Below are 18,471 nucleotides of genomic sequence, written 5' to 3'. Positions count from 1 at the left end.
GAAAAACCACAATTTCCTTAAACGGTGCAGATTACCCCAGACTAATTTACTGAAATCTGTAAATAAGCAGCTGGCTTCTGACGACCTTCACCTTAACGCACCCACATCTTTTCTTATGCTAAAATTGATAGGTTTTGTATCTGTATCATAATCTGTGACCCCACACTTTAAAATTTCACTCACTTTTGAATCACTTTTCACTAGCGTGTTACAAACTTCCCACCATGTGCGCTTGACAGCCAGAACTGTCAAATTGCGTGGCTGTCTCTCGCCCCACTCCTGCACCAATATTTGTTTGCGGAGCAGACAACTCATCCATTCGTGGTGTGTGATTCGCCTTCTAAAAAAGTGAGAAAAAGGTTTTCGATTGCAACAGAAAAGTGTAATAACTTTTTCCATTTCCAATAAATAAAGAGTGCGGCCGCAGCAAGCAAAATGACGGCTCTTACCGCGGAAGAAAAGGAGCAGCTAATCGCTCGCAATCTGCAGGAAGTGCTGGGTCAGGATAATATGCGAACCATTCTGAAGGAGCGTGATTTGAAAATATACTGGGGCACGGCCACTACCGGTAAGCCACACATTGCCTACTTCGTGCCCATGTCAAAGGTTGCGGATTTCCTAAAGGCTGGCTGTGAAGTTACCATCCTGTTCGCCGATTTACATGCCTATCTGGATAATATGAAGGCACCGTGGACGCTTCTGCAGGAGCGAACAAAATACTACGAAGCCGTTATCAAGGCAATGTTGACTTCGCTGGGTGTTCCATTGGAAAAGTTGAAGTTCGTTCGTGGAACAGATTATCAACTGTCGAAGGAATATACGTTGGATGTCTACAAGCTGTCGTCGGTGGTTACGCAGCACGACGCCAAGAAGGCAGGGGCAGAGGTGGTCAAACAGGTTGAGCATCCACTTTTGTCCGGAATCCTTTACCCAGGTTTGCAAGCTTTGGACGAAGAGTACCTAAAGGTGGATGCCCAATTCGGAGGTGTAGATCAGCGGAAGATTTTCACCTTTGCGGAGAAGTATTTGCCTCAGCTGGGATACGCAAAGCGAATTCATTTGATGAATCCAATGATTCCCGGTTTGGCCGGTGGTAAAATGTCCTCCAGTGAGGATGATTCCAAGATAGATTTGCTCGATAGTGCCGCCAAGGTGAAGTCGAAAATTAAGAAGGCTTTCTGTGAACCCGGTAACATCGAGGATAATGGACTGTTGAAATTTGTTAAGCACGTAATCTATCCGATGTTTAAAGCCGGTGAAGGATTTGAAATTAAACGGAAAGCTGATTTTGGTGGGGATCTAAAGTTTGAAACTTATGAAGCTTTGGAGGCCAGTTTTGCATCGCAAGAGTTGCACCCTGGTGATCTGAAGGGAGCGGTGGAAATTTACATAAATCGTTTGCTGGATCCTATTCGAAAAGCTTTCGACGATGATTTTCATAGGCAGCTTACCGAAAGGGCTTATCCAACTGGAGCGGTAGCTGGGAAGAAGGCATCGGCGCAAGTTGCCGGAGAAAATACACCCGACAAGGTTGAACTTAAGGTGGGTCAGATTACGGAAGCGGTAAAACATCCTGACGCAGATAGTCTCTGTGTGCTTAGCGTGGATGTGGGAGGTGAAGCGAAGAAAACCATCGTCAGCAATTTGATGGCTTACTACCCGTTGGAGGATCTGATAAACCGTTCGGTTGTCACGTTAACTAATATGAAGTCGTCGAAAATCCGCGGAGTGGAAAGTGAAGGTCTAGTGCTGTGTGCCTTCAATCAGGATAAATATGAGCCCCTATCAATTCCCGAGGGTGCCAAAATCGGCGAACGTATCATTGTGGAGGGTTTCGACAACACTAACGCGGAAGTGGCACAGCTGAATCCGAAAAAGAAGGTAACGTCACTAGCGTTAAGGTTCTGGCGGGGGCAAATATTAAAAAAAAATCTCTATTTTAGGTGTGGGATAAGATTCAGGCTGAGCTAAAGACCAATTCCGATGGCGAAGCACTGTGGAAAGACTTCTCTCTACTAACACTTAATGGCGATAAAATTTGCTGCACGCTGAAAGAATGCAACATCAAGTAGACCTGTTCGGCAAGGTTTCTTCGAGAATATCTACGCATTAAACTGCCAATCGTACGTTCGATCGTACAGATTTGGATTGAAATATGGTTTGTTACAGTTGTTCATTTCTTTTTCGCAATATGCAGCTTTGTTTCGCAAACGTTAGAAACTACTACAATCTCTGTGACAGATAAGCATTTGGAGTAAACGTTCTCTTCCGTCACTAATTCTGTTATTAATAACCTACCCGAACTATCCTAAATTACCTAAACTCGTTTGAGGGCTGCAGTAATTCTTAATCTACCGTTATTATTGCTCGCGAATATGTATTATCAACATTTCAAAAACAAGGGAAAGTTTCTCTTTTCTCGTTCTACATTGTTTCTCGATTGATAGGAAAATTTGATTTTGAATTTTAAAATTCACAAAACAAACAGATCAAAATTTATTCGTACTCAATTTAGCAAAAAAGTTTTAATGCGTCTTCGAGTGGCGCCTCAGTCCGCTGCTGTCGGCAAACTTGGCCGGACAAGTGCCACATTTGTACGGTTTCTCACCGCTATGCACCCGCCGGTGGATGATAAGTTTACCGGACGAATAGAAACTTTTGTCGCATTCGGTACACCGAAACGGCCGATCATTGTTGTGCGACCGAAAGTGAACCGTTCTCGAGTAGTGCGTCCGAAAACGTTTCGGACACTCGGTACACGCGTACGGGCGCTCGCCCGTGTGGTATCGAATGTGATTCTTCAGATTCCCGCTCTCAGCGAAACCTTCACAAATTAAAGATTACAAAAAGTTCAAAGAAAATTAATTTCAACTTACCTTTCCCGCACTGTGGACACAGGTAGGGTTTCGAGCCAACGTGGGTTCTTTCGTGAGCGGTCAGGTTGCCCCGCTGATGGAAACGCATCTCGCAGTATTGACACTTGAATCGCTTCACCGCCGAGTGAATACGTATGTGACTTCGGAGGCCAACCTTGTCCTTAAATGCGCCATCGCACTGAGGGCACTTGTAAGGTTTAGTTTCCGACGCATGAACCGTCTCGTGTTCATATTTTTCCTTCACAATTGTAAACTCCTGAAAACAATACTCGCACATCAGATTGTGAACAGCCGGCAACGATGCGAGCGATCCCGGACCAAGTTGTTCACTGTCGTCCGTCGACTCTGCCTGATGGCAAGACCGCACATGTTTCTGCAGCATCGCAGTCTTAGCAAAGGACTTTCCACATTCTTCGCACCGGTTAGGTGCTTCGATTTTAAATTGCTGTAAAACTACTTTAGCATCAGCCTCATTGCTGACTTGTTCGTCTGGAATGGCATTAGGCGAATCAATAATCTCACTTGCAGACTGCAATTCCGCCAGATCTATTTTGACTTCAATCACTTCATTCTCTTCCTGCGTTTCCAAATCGTCCTCTTCGTCCTCCTCCGAAGCATCGGACCGAATTATCAAATGCTCTTCGAAAATCTCAGCCTCCGTAGCGGAAGTAGTCGATATCTCTACGCTGGAAGTTTGTTCCACAGGATTGGCCGATTTGTTCAGCAGCGGTGCATTCTCTTTGCAGTCGGCATCTCCCGTCCGACTTGTAAGAACATTGCCACCGGATTTGGATGATGCTGACGGACGACTTATCCGAAGGATGTTGTTTGCGATTACCTTTTGTTTAAACAAGTGTGCAGCTTTCAGATCATCGTAACACGGTATGCAAAGATGATCATCGTCTTCAACCTAGCGGAAAGAGTCGCTTTTTTATGCATAAATTGTTTTTTACATTGCCGAACCGATATTACCTCAACTCCGGTGACGGACGTAAACATCTGATCCAATCCATTCGGGTGCTTATAAATAGCTACCATACCGGACCCGAGGGTCCGGCATGCAACACAGGAAGCATTCATTGGAATATTGCTAATTGTAATTCACGATATAAATATTTGAACTTTTGAATTTATAAAAATTTTAATTTATTATATTTAGTATTGTGCTTCCCGAGAAAATATTTCGTTTTCCAGTTTAATATAGTTGTGCGCAAAGGTAAATCATATATTATTGACAGTGTAAGCACGTGTAAGTTTTTTATGTTTATGCTCTTATTCTTTGCTTAGATAATATTTGTTTTGTCCTATTACGTACAGACTTACAAACAACACAGTTACAATGTCTTACGTTAACCGAAAATAATAAAATTTAAATGCTGATTGCGTTTGTGAAAAATTTGTCCATGTTTGAACGGGCAAACACGAAGCAAGCTACCCTAGCATTCAGCTGATGAGCGAGAGAGAAATATTGTTGTTTTTCTCATCACTCTTGCGTTGACAGTTTCTTACGAGATTTCGTAAGAGTGTAAAAGAGATACTTTGACTGCGAGCAACCAGAACAGAGCTGCGCGCAACTGTTAGGCGCACAACTAAACCGACGAAAGAAAAATTTTAGATAATAATCGCAATACTACGCCAAGTCTCAGCACCAAACGAATCTTTTTTTTTCGCTTCGTTTGTGTACTTCAGGCTGTTTCACACTAACTTCTGGTCAGGGATGCCAGAAATTTAATAAAAATTATATCAAACGAAATTATTTGCTTAAATGTTTTGCACATCGCTGGATTCTTTGAAAGTGCGCGGAGTCGCTTATCAAAATACAATTTTATTTACGTCAATTGAAGCTTGCTAATACGAATCAAGGTGACGTCATCTGGCAGATACTGGCGCCCTTGTTTACAAACAGACCGTAGAGTCCAAAAAAGTTTCAGCTGTTTAAACGGCAAGTTTCTTGTTTAAGTCGAGTTTAAACAGCATTGGGACTAAATTTAAAAGCCATTATGCCTGTAAAATGTTAAAATACACGCTACATTCCCTGTAAACGGAAAAGAAAGTTTTCCAAAATGTAAACAAGGGCGCCAGTATCTGTCAATTGACGGTATGATGATTTGGACTATAGAACTTTCCTTTCCGTTTATAGCGAATGCAGCGTGTTTTTTAACATTTTACAGGCATAATGGCCTTTAAATTTAGTCCTAATGCTGTTTAAACTCGGTTCAAACAACAAACTTGCCTTTTAAACCGCTAAAACTTTTTTGGACTCTGCGGCTGTTTGTAAACAAGGGCGCCAGTATCTGCCAGATGACGTCACCTTGATTTGGTCTATACGCGGTCGTGTTAGTTTAGCGATTAGAGAGCCTGTAGATCAAAGTTTATCTGAATCTGTCAACTAGCAGTAAATTTCCGAACTGTGCCAAAAAACGAACCGAAGCTAACGGGCCGAGTGCCTATACCACCCCATTCAACTCGGATTCGGACAGCAGGCGCGAAACTAAGCAGTGTGTGTGTGTGTGTGTGTGTGTGTGTGTGTGTGTGTGTGTGTGTGTGTGTGTGTGTGTGTGTGTGTGTGTGTGTGTGTGTGTGTGTGTGTGTGTGTGTGTGTGTGTGTGTGTGTGTGTGTGTGTGTGTGTGTGTGTGTGTGTGTGTGTGTGTGTGTGTGTGTGTGTGTTATTGTTTTGATGGTTTGACTTAGTTGGAAGTTGCAAGCAGCGGATATTTCATTCTCCGATCGGATTTCCATCATAATCGTTCCGAAAACGGAATGTGAAACAGATTAAACACGCAAGGTCAGTACAAACAAATCGTGTTTATGTGCATTGTGTGCATGAGCAAATGATGTCATGTTGAGAATGACATTTGAACCATTTTTAATTTGCACGTCGTGCAGACCAACGGGGTTCAAATTAAAAGATTTTCAGATTAAAAATGGTCAAGCGAACGGGGATCCATAGTATCTAGCAGATATATCGGCCTGTATGATGTTGGATCCCCTGTAGGCTTTCCAGGCTTAGGTAGCAGCCGTAGTAGCACTAGCTGCAGTGTTGTGATTATCCTGTAAAACTAGCAACACAGTCAGTCAATCCAGCTTTTTACGAACCATAATGGCGGGCGGGTTCGTAATATTTTAACAGCATTTTAGAATAATAATCGCAATACAATCGTTTACTCACGGAGCCGTTGCCAGGGCTGAAAACAGTTGACAGAAAACAATGAGTTTGAAAAAAGGAAAATATCAGTTCATTTTATTCCCTCTATTGTAACACCAACATCAAATCATAGCACTCGGAGATATTTGATACCTACATATCCAAAGGCTGATTTTGAATTTGCGCGCGTTTTACTTTCCCTACGCGGTCTAGTGAGCTACTTTCAGTTATCAAAAAAATCAGCATTCAGCAAATGAAATGATTTTTTCAGTAACGCCTCTAGACACACAGGCAGTTAACATGCATTGCGCCTATGTTCGCGAGAATTTAGTTTTAAGATTTTTTACTTAACACTTTAATTCTAATCACAATAATTGTACAACTAAACAAAAACTTTTGCTGCATATACGATATACCTAAAAAAAGGAAATTCTAATAGCGTCTGAACTAACCATTCATGATTGAACACACAATGTAAATTATATTATAAGCACTTTTATGAACACTCTTGATACGCATAGGCGCTCCCGGAAAAAAATCATTTAGTTGAATCATTTAGTTTAGTTGAATTTAGTCATAGTTACATTTTTGATCATTGCTACCGCGTCTTAGCTTATCTGTTGAAAATAATTTTTTTATTTAGTAAACAGATATACAGTGGACCCCCGTTCGTTTGAACGATTCCTCATGCAAACTAACGGGGTTACTTTTTAATTTGAACAACTGGTAACCCGAAATATGCTGAAACCTGTGTGACCTGGCCGCCCTGCTCTTTGTTATTGTTTTGGTGGTTTGTTTTAGTTGGCAGTTGCAAGTGCGAATATTGCATTTTCTGACCGGATTTCTATCTTAATCATTAGGAAAACGACATGTGAAACCGATTAAACACGCTAGGTCAGTACAAACAAATCGTGTTTATGTGCATTGTCTGCATAAACAAATGATGTCATGTTGAGAATGACGTTTGAACCATTTTTAATTTGCACGTCGTGCAAACCAACGGGGTTCAAATTAAAAAGTGTTCAGATTAAAAATGGTCAAACGAACGGGGGTCCACGGTATTACCTTGCCATATCCCGGTCAACCACTCGTGAAATTCCTTTGTAGTTCTTTATACAAAAATAAAGCTTTGTGACGATAAATCGTTACGTTTAATTTTCAATAATGTCGATACGAACATTTGAACTTCTTCATAGATCGATACTCGCATTTAAAACATTATCTTTGTCAGTAATTTGATAAAAATCTTTAATGATATTACACTAAATTTTGTTCAGTATGAAAGTATCGCAAAAACTTCGCAGATATTTATCTAAAACTACTTCTGTTTTGATATTCATTGATAAAGGATAATGAAGAATGGCATCGATGCGTATACATGTGCATATATGATGTATATGTTCAACCCGAAATTAACAATATGTTGGCCGAATCATTTGAACTGAGTACTGAACCCAAACATCTTCTGCCAGTTTCGCCAAATTAGTTCGCGACTCTCGTACATAGACGAATTCGCCAATATATTAATATACATGAATGGGTCCTTTAGAATACGATTGCCATTTTAATCTAAGCTCCCCAAGAGTAGTCGTAGATCTGAGGATTAGTGGTACAGTTTAGAAATTGCATGGGTTCGAAACTTGCCCGTGCCAAAAATAAAAACAAAAAAAAATACGTAAAGATTAGTAACGAATTGGCGACAGAAATTGATATTTATTTTCGAAGATGACGGTTGATATCGATATTTTGGTGAAGATCTTTATAAAGTAAACTTTAATTTTCTATTAAGTTTGTAGAAATTTCTTTTAGAAATGGTAACGATCGCCATCGATTTTCTCTATTGGTGTCTTTAAAGACTGATACAGCAAAGTTTCGTTAATTGGTGGTTCGTTAATTGGGCGGTTCGTTAATTGGGTGTTCGCTAATTGGGCTATATGACAACTTGAATGTCAAAATTGTATGGAATTTTCGAGTTTAGAAATTTCTAACAACTGTCAGTCGGCCCAATTAGCGAATCAGCTGGAGTGCAATCGTGGCCCAATTAACGAATTCAGGCTGTATATCGAAAAATAAAGAAACATGAAGAAATGGTTGCCCGGGATATGTATGAAGCAATTTGTAATTTCTGTTTTAAATAAAGAAAATAAATCAATTAAAAAATTTTGCTCTTCCCAGCCCGTGTGTTTTATATGGAGCTGTCACTTTTGCCTGCCCAACAGATCTCCAATACATATGCACTCTGCAAACACCCTATGAGTAACACAGCGATGCTCGCTTCTCCCGCAAAATGTTAGCTTCGTCACAGCGAGTGGTACTGTGAAATAAAACAAAATCCAGAAAAAAAAGTCCTGAGGCGAGAACGCCTTTTACATTTCCGTTGTCGAAACTTGACCTTCTGTTTTTATACGATAGACTTCACAGCCAGCTATTACAGTAAAGGACAGGGCCATAGTTGCTACGATCCCATTGACTCTAACAGCCTCTCCCAGCCGAGATTCGAACATACGACGACTGGCTTATTAGGCCAGCATCATACCTAGAGGTCAACTGGGAGTGCGCCGAAGACACCAAAATGGTTTAAGCTAAAATAGCACTTTTATGAGCGATTTCGCACGTTCGACGCGGTTGGAAAGCCTATAATTTTCTTTGCAATTAGCAATACGAACAAGAGTACAGCCTGAATTCGTTAATTGGGCCACGACTGCACTCCAGCTGATTCGCTAATTGGGCCGACTGACAGTTGTTAGAAATTTCTAAACTCGAAAATTCCATACAATTTTGACATTCAAGTTGTCACTTAGCCCAATTAGCGAACACCCAATTAACGAACCGCCCAATTAACGAACCACCATTAACGAAACTTTGCTGCAAGGGGTTTCCTGTAAGGCGTATAGGTGCGTAATAATCAGAGATTACTTTTGTAATCATTTACGAATTAATTAGGTAATCAATGGTAATCAGTAGAGTAATCTAATAAGTAATCTTAAGTAATCATTGGTAATCATGATTAATTTATAGTAATCACAAGAGATTGATTACTGGTAATCAGAGGTAATCAGTAAAGTAATCAAAAGTAACTTTTTTCGGCGGTACGTGGTAATCATTTCTGTTGGAAACCCCTTGCTTTGCTGTATAAACTTCTGAATAAAAAATTGAAACAAAAGACCACTGGATCTGGCAGCTCTGTCAACCCGACCCCCCACGAGATGCACGAGAAAATTCGGGAAAAACCATGGTGAATAGAATTTCTTCTCATCGTGGAAAAAACTCTGGAACATTCAAGCAGCGGCACCAGATATGCTGATTTGCCAAAATATATTTGATTCAGCCGGTTAAAATGAAGACGCATTCCAGTAACATGCGAAGATATTTTGCAGTTTTTTTATGTCTATGCAACTGCGTGAGAAAAAATGCAGAATGTAAACTATCACGTTGAAACTTTTTGAATTTATTAAACATATATTATCAAAGGGTGGGAATTTTCGTACGTGATGAATTATAACCGTCTCGGGCGAAACCGTCGCCAAAATCGTCGCGGGGGCAAATATCGTTTATTTTGTCAAGTAAATCAATAGTTTACGTGCTAGACAAGCATAATATACACTTATAACTTACATTCAGCCAAGCAGATTCTTTCTGCGACGATTTCAAGCTATCAAAAAAGTGAGCAGCGCGTTTTGTTACCAAAGAAACGGGCAATATTACTTGCTGTGCGACTTTTTTAGACACTCTTTTCAAATTTCTGACAACTCTGCCCCATCGCTTCGCTGTCGCTTTTCCTCCTCTTCACGTTATTTATCTCACAATTCACTGTTCATTTTCTTGCATAGTCACACACTCACATTGTCAAATTCAGCAGTCAGAAAAAGTAAAGTTCCATCGTCCAGCAGCGTGGTTTTGTGGTTGCTTTTTCGTACGGTTCATTCATTCATTGTACTTCGTTCACAAAATATCAATTTGTGGTTCAAGCTTCGCGTGCGACTGCTCTAGTGTGAAGTGTGCTGCAAAGGAAAAAAAAAGATCCAGCCCTCAAAAAATGGTAAGCAAATATCGGTATCTGTTATCAATTGGTCGGTCACAGTTCACGGCAAAACTAATGGTGATGCAATTCGATGTAAAACCTATTAAATTATGTATTAAATAAAAAAAAAACTATCTTGATTCAGCAATATCTTTTTGAATGTACATTCCTTTTTCGAATAAACATGCCGACACTTGGAACACAGTTACGTAACAATGCCGGATCATGTTTCTCGAAAGATCGAACACCGGTAGAGGTTATGTTTACAGCAGCATTTAATGCCCTCGCTCGTTCCATGTTGCAGGCCTCCAAACGATTGATTCCCCTGCTGGACCGTGTTCTGATTCAGCGTGCCGAAGCGCTGACGAAAACCAAGGGTGGTATTGTACTGCCGGAAAAAGCACAATCGAAAGTACTGGAAGGTACCGTCATCGCAGTCGGTCCTGGAGCACGCAATTCACAAACCGGTCAGCACGTTCCGCTGGCGGTAACCGTCGGCGAGAAGGTTCTGCTGCCCGAGTACGGAGGCACTAAGGTAGATCTGGGTGACGCCAAGGAGTACCATCTGTTCCGGGAGGCGGATATTCTGGCGAAAATCGAATAGAACCAACAGAGCCGTGCCCGACCGAATGCGATCCGTGTACGGCATCCGGCGAACAAAGGGGAGCTGGTTGAGATTCGGCTCTGAATTATGTAAGCAAACTTAGAGTTTAGCGGTACCTCCTGGTGAGATCTTTAACTGAATAACATTCGTTCCGCGTGTATGTATGAATGAGGATAATCAATTGAACGCATCTGAAACATGATTGGTTCGCATTTAAATCACTATTAAGCGACGTGTTTCAGCGAGTACGGCCAAACCGATTGTGTGGACCACCAACGTTTGCCGTTCAAACGTTGCTGCTCCTGCCATGATTGGTTTCGAGCTATCTTTTTCGTTTGCAGATTGCTAGGTTGCTGCAAATGAGGAAGATTTTTGTTCTAGGCCGAATGAAATGATTGAACGAGAATAAAGACACAAACTAACTGTTAGGCTTACCGATAAGTTTGCGTGTGTGCGCTTGTTACATTTACCGATAAGAGTACGATTCTTTAGTTTATTTTCTGTTTAATAAAATGTACAACTTAACACTGCTGAGTTATTACGAGGAAAGAAATCTCCATTTTTCTGTCTTAAAATACGCATTATCCTGCGTTGGATAGATAGGTAAGAAGTATCTGCACTGTGAAGACGTCAAATTTGACGATTTAAAAATTACTACACCAGCGAAGAGATACAGGTTTGTTATCACGAAATATTTACTAAGAAAAATAGATAGACATTGAAAATAAAGTAGTCAATTCAACAACGATGATAAAAATGAATAAAACTGACTATCGTACGAGTTTGTTCCTTTATAATTTCTTGATCTGCGATAGTGCCCAAAATGCAATGAAAACTACCATACTCTTCCGGTGAGACGAAATTCTAGAGAAATTCCGCAATTTGGAGAGATCAACAAAAACTTATTGCTCAAACACCAATCTGAAATTTAAAGATTTTATTTAATTTATTTCTGCTAGAAATTAATAATTAAAAAAAAGATGATTATAAGCAAAACACGTTAATCACCACGAATATTTTAACGTCATCAGCACAAAACGCACAATATTCAAGTGGCAAAACTGCTAAAAATGTGTAGATAAACGGTGAAAAGGAAAGCAACCCTAAGTTACTACCCGTGGGGTACATTAGAAATATGGCAAAATGGGTCGCATGTAGTCAGGGCTGTCCTGCTCTTACAAGTAAACATCACTATCGGTCACAGGCTTAGAGCTTAACCATATACACCATAGTGTAGTCTTGTCGATCCAGAACTTCACTGCACTGCTCGTATAGGTGTAGCCTATGGAACTTTTTTGAGCAAACTTAACTTGAAATTTGTTTGGGCATTTGACTTAATGGAGACGCATGGTACATTATGAATATCCTAAACGTTTAAGTAACAGATCAAAAAGAAAATGATATTGTTTGAAAAGGATGCAACAAGCTTTTTTAAAATCCCTTTTTCGTTCACCTGAAAGTGTTATTAAACTTTTCTCCTCGTTAATTCCGGTATGCATGTTTGGTGTTCTGAATTGAAACTACAAATGTAATTGAAAAAGCAAAAATTCGTGCAAGATTGTTTTTTGCATGTTGAGTATCTTGAAAAATCAAGAAAAAATTGCGCTGGTGTATTAATGGATGTTCATCAATGAAGACGTTCCGATACCATGAATACCATGATACCATGAAAACTTTCAAGCCTTGGTACCAAAGCATGTCTAGAATTGCCAATACATTGTTCCGCTTTGTCAAGATTGTGATGCCATTGAATTTTATTACATACGTTTCGTATGAGATCCTTAAATGGCCGATTAATATATATCTGCCGTTTACAGAACCGAGGTTGAGTCAGGCGGAAGTGCAATGATTTTCAATTTTTTCTGAGCGATTTGCGGCTACTCCATCATTTGCTTATAACCGGACCACGAATTAATTTTTAAAACTCTGTCATCTTCAACTATGTCCAATAACACATCCTTCATCCTTTACTTACTTGATTTTTTTGGCGATAATCCACTTATCGAACCCTTGCCGAATTCAGGAGCCGTCTCCACATTTCTCGGTCTTGGGCTGCCGCTCCCCAGTAACCCCTAATACCTGCTGCTCTAGCAGCTACGTCAACAGCGCTCATCCAACGGGTACGCGGTTTGTTTTCGCTGGTCTCTCATCCAACATCCTTGATACGTGACCAGCCCATTTTAGCCTGCCGTGGTTTAGTCGCTTCACAATATCCGCATATTGGTTTACTTGGTAGATTTCATGATTCATGCGATTCATGATTTAAGACGAGTGTTCGCTGTTTCCACAGTTCTACGGTTAACACCGATGATACCGATGTCGCCCGCAAACGCTAGGAGCATATGAGATTTCGTGAAGATGATACCGATTCTCTACACGCCTGCCCTTCGAATAGCACCTTCCAATACAATGTTGAAAAGCAAATTCGATAGCCCGCCATCTTACTTCAAATCACAAACGCGTCCGATGTTTCACCCGTTATCCTAATGCTTGATTGGAACCATTAGCAATAGAACGTTTCAGTCTTATCGGTGTTGTTGGAAAACCATGTTCGAGCATAATTTGCCACAGCTCATTGCGTTTAACTGAACCGTATGCCGCCTTAAAGTCTATAAACAACTCACCATTTGTTTATTTGTGTTCTGCAAGTTGAATTCCCGGAATTTTCGAGGATTTGTCGCAAGGTGAACATTTGGTCCGTCTTGGAGCGTTCCTCTCGAATACCGCACAGGTATTCACCAACAAAGGTTTCCTGCAACGGCATCAGTCTGTTCTGAGAAACAGGATACGGGAGAGAATTTTGTATGCATAATTGAAGAAAGTAATGCCTCGGTGATTGCTGCATTCGAGTCAAAGGCCTTTTTTGTAAACAGGAAACATGAGGCCTTCTAACCAGTCCGTAGGAATTTCCTTCTCAGTCTATACCTTTCAGTATAACCTGATGGATTGCACCCGTTCTTTCAAAAGTTCGCTCCCGACTTTCTGAACTTTTAGCAGGGATGTCATCCTTTCCAACTGCTTTGTCATTTTTCAGCTATCTCGCTGCTTTTATAACCTCGTCCAAAGTTAGTGGATCCATAGCTTGTCCATCATCTTTTTTTATTCTATATTAGAGAGGTTTTCAGCCTGTGAATGGTTCGCCTCTTCATCTTCAGTCGTTCTCCTATTTCTGTTGAGCGCTCCATCTTGTTGACCATTCAACAATGTATCGGAATGTTGATCCCAACGTCTAGACACCGCCTTCATCCATTGCTTGGCAATTTCGCTGCCCATTAAACCAGATTTGCTGAAGTATATTTGCAAATTTCCAATTGCTGTTTTATTCAACATGATACGTAACAAAGAAAAGGTTCAGAAGAATGCTTTTATCGGTTATCCAGCAGCAAAACTATTGTAAACATCGTATTATCAGTATGAGAAAAGTTTAAGAACACTTCCAGGTGAACAAAAAAAGAATTTTAGAAATGCTTGTTGCGTAATCAAATCATCCTTTTCCAAACCATATCATTTTCTTTTTGAATTGTTACTTAAACTTTCCTGATATTCACAATGTACCATGCGCCTCCATTAAGTCAAATGCCCATACAAATTTCAAGTTAAGTTTTCTCAAAAAAGTTCCATAGGCTACACCTATACGAGCAGTGCAGTGAAGTTCTGGATCGACAGGACTAAACTATGGTGTATATGGTTAAGCTCTAAGCCTGTGACCGATAGTGAGGTTTCCTTGTTAGTGCACCGATTTTGCTTATTTAACTGTACCATCTCAACCAAGCTAAATTTGAAAAAGTTATGTATGGGACACTTGTAGAACTTATAATTATCTACAAAATTGTTGAATTACGTATTGCTGTATCTTTTGATTTAGGGCGCACTCCCGCATTCCACTGAGTGCTACGCAAAAAGAGCTCTTCGCGCGTCACCCGGTGTTAACTAGGAGTAATATACTTAGTTTAGCAATATTATAGATAAAGTTTAGCTCTATAGATTATTATTATTATTTAGGCGGTACAGTTAAATAATCAGAATCGATAGTCCAAGGGCAGCACAGCCCTGTATGTAGTAGACCAAGTTATAATTGTAATAGTTTCGTTGAGAGAATCAATATCCCTTTTGAGGTCCAATTCGTTGCAGTTGTCTAAATCTTCAACATCAGAGCGGCACAAAAAAGGAAAACAATCATTTCAATTTCTAATCACATTCAATGGGTTAAGATTCAACACCGATACTCCTTCTAGAAAAGCAACGTTGAAAGTTGAGAACGTTGATTCATACGTTTCTGGGAACACAAAGTTTGCAGCACCAGAGATAGAATATTTAAAGCGGGATGATTAAAATCACCAAATATCAAGAGTGGACAACTTCCTCAACTGGCTTGGTAAGCCTGCTTTCAATAACCCATGCGTGATGGCTTCTAAATCAGAAGTAACGCAGCAACATGAATTTACCTTCCGTTTTCATTTAAAATTCATTCACAGTTGCTCAGTGTTTTTGTCATCTAGAGCTGTACAACATGAAGAGGTTAATCGGTTACGGATTGCGATCAATACCTCTCAATTTTGTGTAACTGCCCAAGTAACCAATTGAGTTTTATTGTACTCTTATAATGGTGTAATAAAACCCTCAATGTTATACTTAGGTAATAGGATCATAATCTTGACTATAAACGATACAACCCTGATTTTACTTTTACTTATGTATTCATGTCCGCCGGTCCGGCAGAACAAAGAGATGGCCGTCATGGCTTTTAGCTGTCGCCAGGACAGGTTCTCGTCTGCATCTGGATGTCGTTAGCAAGCTGCGTCACCGCTTATCCCTTGGGTAATACCTACCCCTACGTGGTACCGGCGTACCAGCCGGAATACGAGTAACCTTAACGGTGATCCGCTTAACCAACCCCGGTGAAAGCTAAGATCGTATACAGACAGGGAAGGAGGCACAGCATTGTCTCGACACTTTAAGATGGCAGCCCCATCACGAGACTCGATAGCGTACGCCCATAGTACGGCTACCAATACACTAAATAGAATCAAGAAAATTCTACTCAGAATATTCGGCATGGACAAAGGCGAAGAAAGAAGGACGTGGAATGGAAACATGGTAAATGGAACTTTAGATCGCTAAATTTCGTTGGTGACGACAGCGTGGCTGTACCGTAAGAGATCTGTCGCAAAGGCGAGAAGGTGCGGAGGATCCGTGGCGGCAAAGCCCAATTTTTACAGAGTGGTGGAGCGACCAACGAGCTGGGAACGGGCTTCGTAGTGATGGGCAAAATGCAGGATCGCGTAATGGGCTGAAAAGCGATCCACGTGCATTGTCCACACGAAGGTAGAGCGTGTCTGGAAGCAGCGTACGAAAGCTGCTCCCCTCGGGACATCACGGCCAGGTCGGTAGGGAAGCAATAGCATGTACACCGATACGAACGATAACGGCCAGCGATGCATAAACTTTGCAGCTTTAGTGATCAGATGCACTTTCTTTCCCCACAAAGATATCTACAAAGCCATCTGGAGACTTGACCTATGAACCTCGAACCAAATCGACCATATTCTCATCGAGGACCGGTTTTTCTCGGACATCACCAACGCACAGTGGTCCCATTGGTATCAGAACATGCGTTTTTTTAATTGCGCCGAAATGGTTGATTATACTGGTTAAGTATGTACAGAGAAATTTCTCAGCGTTAAAAGCTCTTTCATATGGAATGAACGATTATTTGATTAGTCCCCCTAAAAGTTAGATAAAAAATTTATTTTTTGAACAGTAAGAGATACAGCAAAACAAAGTTCTACAAAATTTTTGAAAAGATTATTATAAAGAACTTTGCCAAAGAAAGTAACCTTCTAGCTATTATAGTTTTAGAGATAAAGAACAATTTTTGTGGAGACTTTACGAAAATCAATTTTTTGACCACAGTTCTTTCTACAGTATTTATTGGCATTTGACATGTTCGGCAAAGTTTTTCTAACAGTCAAATTACATACTTTTGTAGAATATAGTAACTTGCTATCATCAATATTTGCGGAGAAAATTAAAGTTTTCGTTTAAAAATTAACCAATTTTCAACAGCAATAACTCCCAAACATGCAAATATATTCAAGCCATTTATTACCCATGTGAAAGTACAAGAAAAATACTACAAAATGCAAAACAAATTAGCTTGACCCTGGCCATCCCTCTACCAAAACACTCGCATTGAAAATTGTTACTCGGTTGAATTTAATATGGCGTAGTGTAAAAACCGTGTTATCCCGATCAAGTAAAGTGTGCAAAATAAATTATGAAAATGTGTAATCCAAGCAGCATGCATTATTAAGATTTTTCAAATTCGTTTTCGGATGAAATTTAATTACTGCAGTTCGAGGTGTACAAATTTCGAAGTGTATTTGAAGATACTTCATCCTCACTATCGCTGTTACTGTGCATATCAAACCTCGTCAAGTATTATCAGCTCGAAAGCTGCATCACTAAACACGTTTTCTGATGAAGAACTGAAGACAGTAACCGAAAGAAGATGAAGATGAAACCGCAGATCTTAGCGAGTATTAGCAAACATTCATTGATGATGATCACATCACATCAATTGTTCCCATGAAAGCAGTAACAAATGGAAAGAATATATTCCTAAATCCACATCCATCTTCGACCAGATATATTTCTTTGAATTAGCCTAATTAGATCGTCTTCGACCAGGTATTGCCGGCCGTTGCATCTCCAGTTTGCAAAGGAAACGACTGCACTAACGCTGCAAGAAAAAATTAACATAGACCAGCAAATCGCAAAAAATCATCCTACATCCTACATCATGTACGTGAAGGTAGAACGGTAGTGGTTACGAGCTGATGATGACAATGGTGGACAAGGACATACAACAGTTCCGAACTCATCACACAAGGAAGATCTCCAGAATGGCTACAAATACGGATCTTCTGCCGTCTGTTAGAATCTTCTGATCCGGTAATTTCTAGCATGAGGGAACTACCAAATAACAAAAACGCCATGTCCTCTGAAGATGTACCTACTTCAACTGTTGGTCAGTACATATGATATGCACAATAATAGCGATAGTGAGGATGAAGAATCTTCAAATACATTTCGAAATTCGTACACCTCGAACTGCAGTAATCAAATTTCATCCGAAAACGAATTTTGAAAATCTTTTTCTCTACAAACAATCCATGCTGCTTGGATTACACATTTTCATAATTTATTTTGCACACTTACTTGATCGGGATAACACGGTTTTTACACTACACCATATTAAATTCAACCGAGTAACAATTTTCAATGCGAGTGTTTTGGTAGAGGGATAGCCAGGGTCAAGCTAATTTGTTTTGCGTTTTGTAGTATTTTTCTTGTACTTTCACATGGGTAATAAATGGTTTGAATATATTTGCATGTTTGGGAGTTATTGCTGTTGAAAATTGGTTAATTTTTAAACGAAAACTTTAATTTTCTTCGCAAATATTGACGATAGCAAGTTACTATATTCTACAAAAGTATGTAATTTGACTGTTAGAAAATCTTTGCCGAACATGTCAAATGCGTATAAATACTGTAGAAAGAACTGTGGTCAAAAAATTGATTTTCGTAAAGTCTCCACAAAAATTGTTCTTTATCTCTAAAACTATAATAGCTAGAAGGTTACTTTCTTTGGCAAAGTTCTTTATAATAATTTTTTCAAAAATTTTGTAGAACTTTGTTTTGCTGTATCTCTTACTGTTCAAAAAATAAATTTTTTATCTAACTTTTAGGGGGATTAATCAAATAATCGTTCATGCCATATGAAAGAGCTTTTAACGCTGAGAAATTTCTCTGAACATACTT

The 18,471-nt window shown here is 39.9% G+C and overlaps 3 protein-coding genes across 3 annotated transcripts; 2 read left to right on the top strand and 1 right to left on the bottom strand.

The window, feature by feature from the left end:
- The first annotated feature begins 318 nt into the window (after nt 1–318).
- LOC128742133 (tyrosine--tRNA ligase, cytoplasmic) lies at nt 319–2,267 on the top strand. Its single transcript, XM_053838367.1, has 2 exons — nt 319–1,881; nt 1,944–2,267. Exons 1-2 carry the CDS (start codon nt 436–438, stop codon nt 2,070–2,072), a joined length of 1,575 nt encoding a protein of 524 aa, XP_053694342.1. The 5' UTR covers nt 319–435; the 3' UTR covers nt 2,073–2,267.
- A 229-nt stretch (nt 2,268–2,496) lies between these two features.
- Nucleotides 2,497–4,012, bottom strand: LOC128742800 (gastrula zinc finger protein XlCGF57.1-like). The gene is made up of 3 exons (XM_053839260.1): nt 3,849–4,012; nt 2,877–3,786; nt 2,497–2,824 (listed from the first exon to the last, which is right to left on the bottom strand). Exons 1-3 carry the CDS (start codon nt 3,954–3,956, stop codon nt 2,526–2,528), a joined length of 1,317 nt encoding a protein of 438 aa, XP_053695235.1. The 5' UTR covers nt 3,957–4,012; the 3' UTR covers nt 2,497–2,525.
- A 5,881-nt stretch (nt 4,013–9,893) lies between these two features.
- Nucleotides 9,894–11,166, top strand: LOC128741979 (10 kDa heat shock protein, mitochondrial). The gene is made up of 2 exons (XM_053838132.1): nt 9,894–10,061; nt 10,348–11,166. The coding sequence occupies exons 1-2, from the start codon at nt 10,059–10,061 to the stop codon at nt 10,645–10,647; spliced, it is 303 nt and encodes a 100-aa protein (XP_053694107.1). The 5' UTR covers nt 9,894–10,058; the 3' UTR covers nt 10,648–11,166.
- The last annotated feature ends 7,305 nt before the right edge of the window (nt 11,167–18,471 follow it).

This window comes from Sabethes cyaneus, chromosome 3 (assembly GCF_943734655.1).
Source record: "Sabethes cyaneus chromosome 3, idSabCyanKW18_F2, whole genome shotgun sequence".
Taxonomy (NCBI): Eukaryota; Metazoa; Arthropoda; class Insecta; order Diptera; family Culicidae; genus Sabethes; species Sabethes cyaneus.
Note: the sequence above shows the minus strand (reverse complement) of the source record. Positions and strands in the feature narration are given on the sequence as shown.

Coding starts and splice junctions, on each gene's coding strand:
- LOC128742133 (XM_053838367.1), top strand. CDS start 436: ATGACGGCTCTTACCGCGGAAGAAAAGGAGCAGCTAATCGCTCGCAAT. Junction 1,882..1,943: donor AGCTGAATCCGAAAAAGAAG/GTAACGTCACTA, acceptor TCTCTATTTTAG/GTGTGGGATAAGATTCAGGC.
- LOC128742800 (XM_053839260.1), bottom strand. CDS start 3,956: ATGAATGCTTCCTGTGTTGCATGCCGGACCCTCGGGTCCGGTATGGTA. Junction 3,787..3,848: donor CGTCCGTCACCGGAGTTGAG/GTAATATCGGTT, acceptor TCTTTCCGCTAG/GTTGAAGACGATGATCATCT. Junction 2,825..2,876: donor GTGTCCACAGTGCGGGAAAG/GTAAGTTGAAAT, acceptor TAATTTGTGAAG/GTTTCGCTGAGAGCGGGAAT.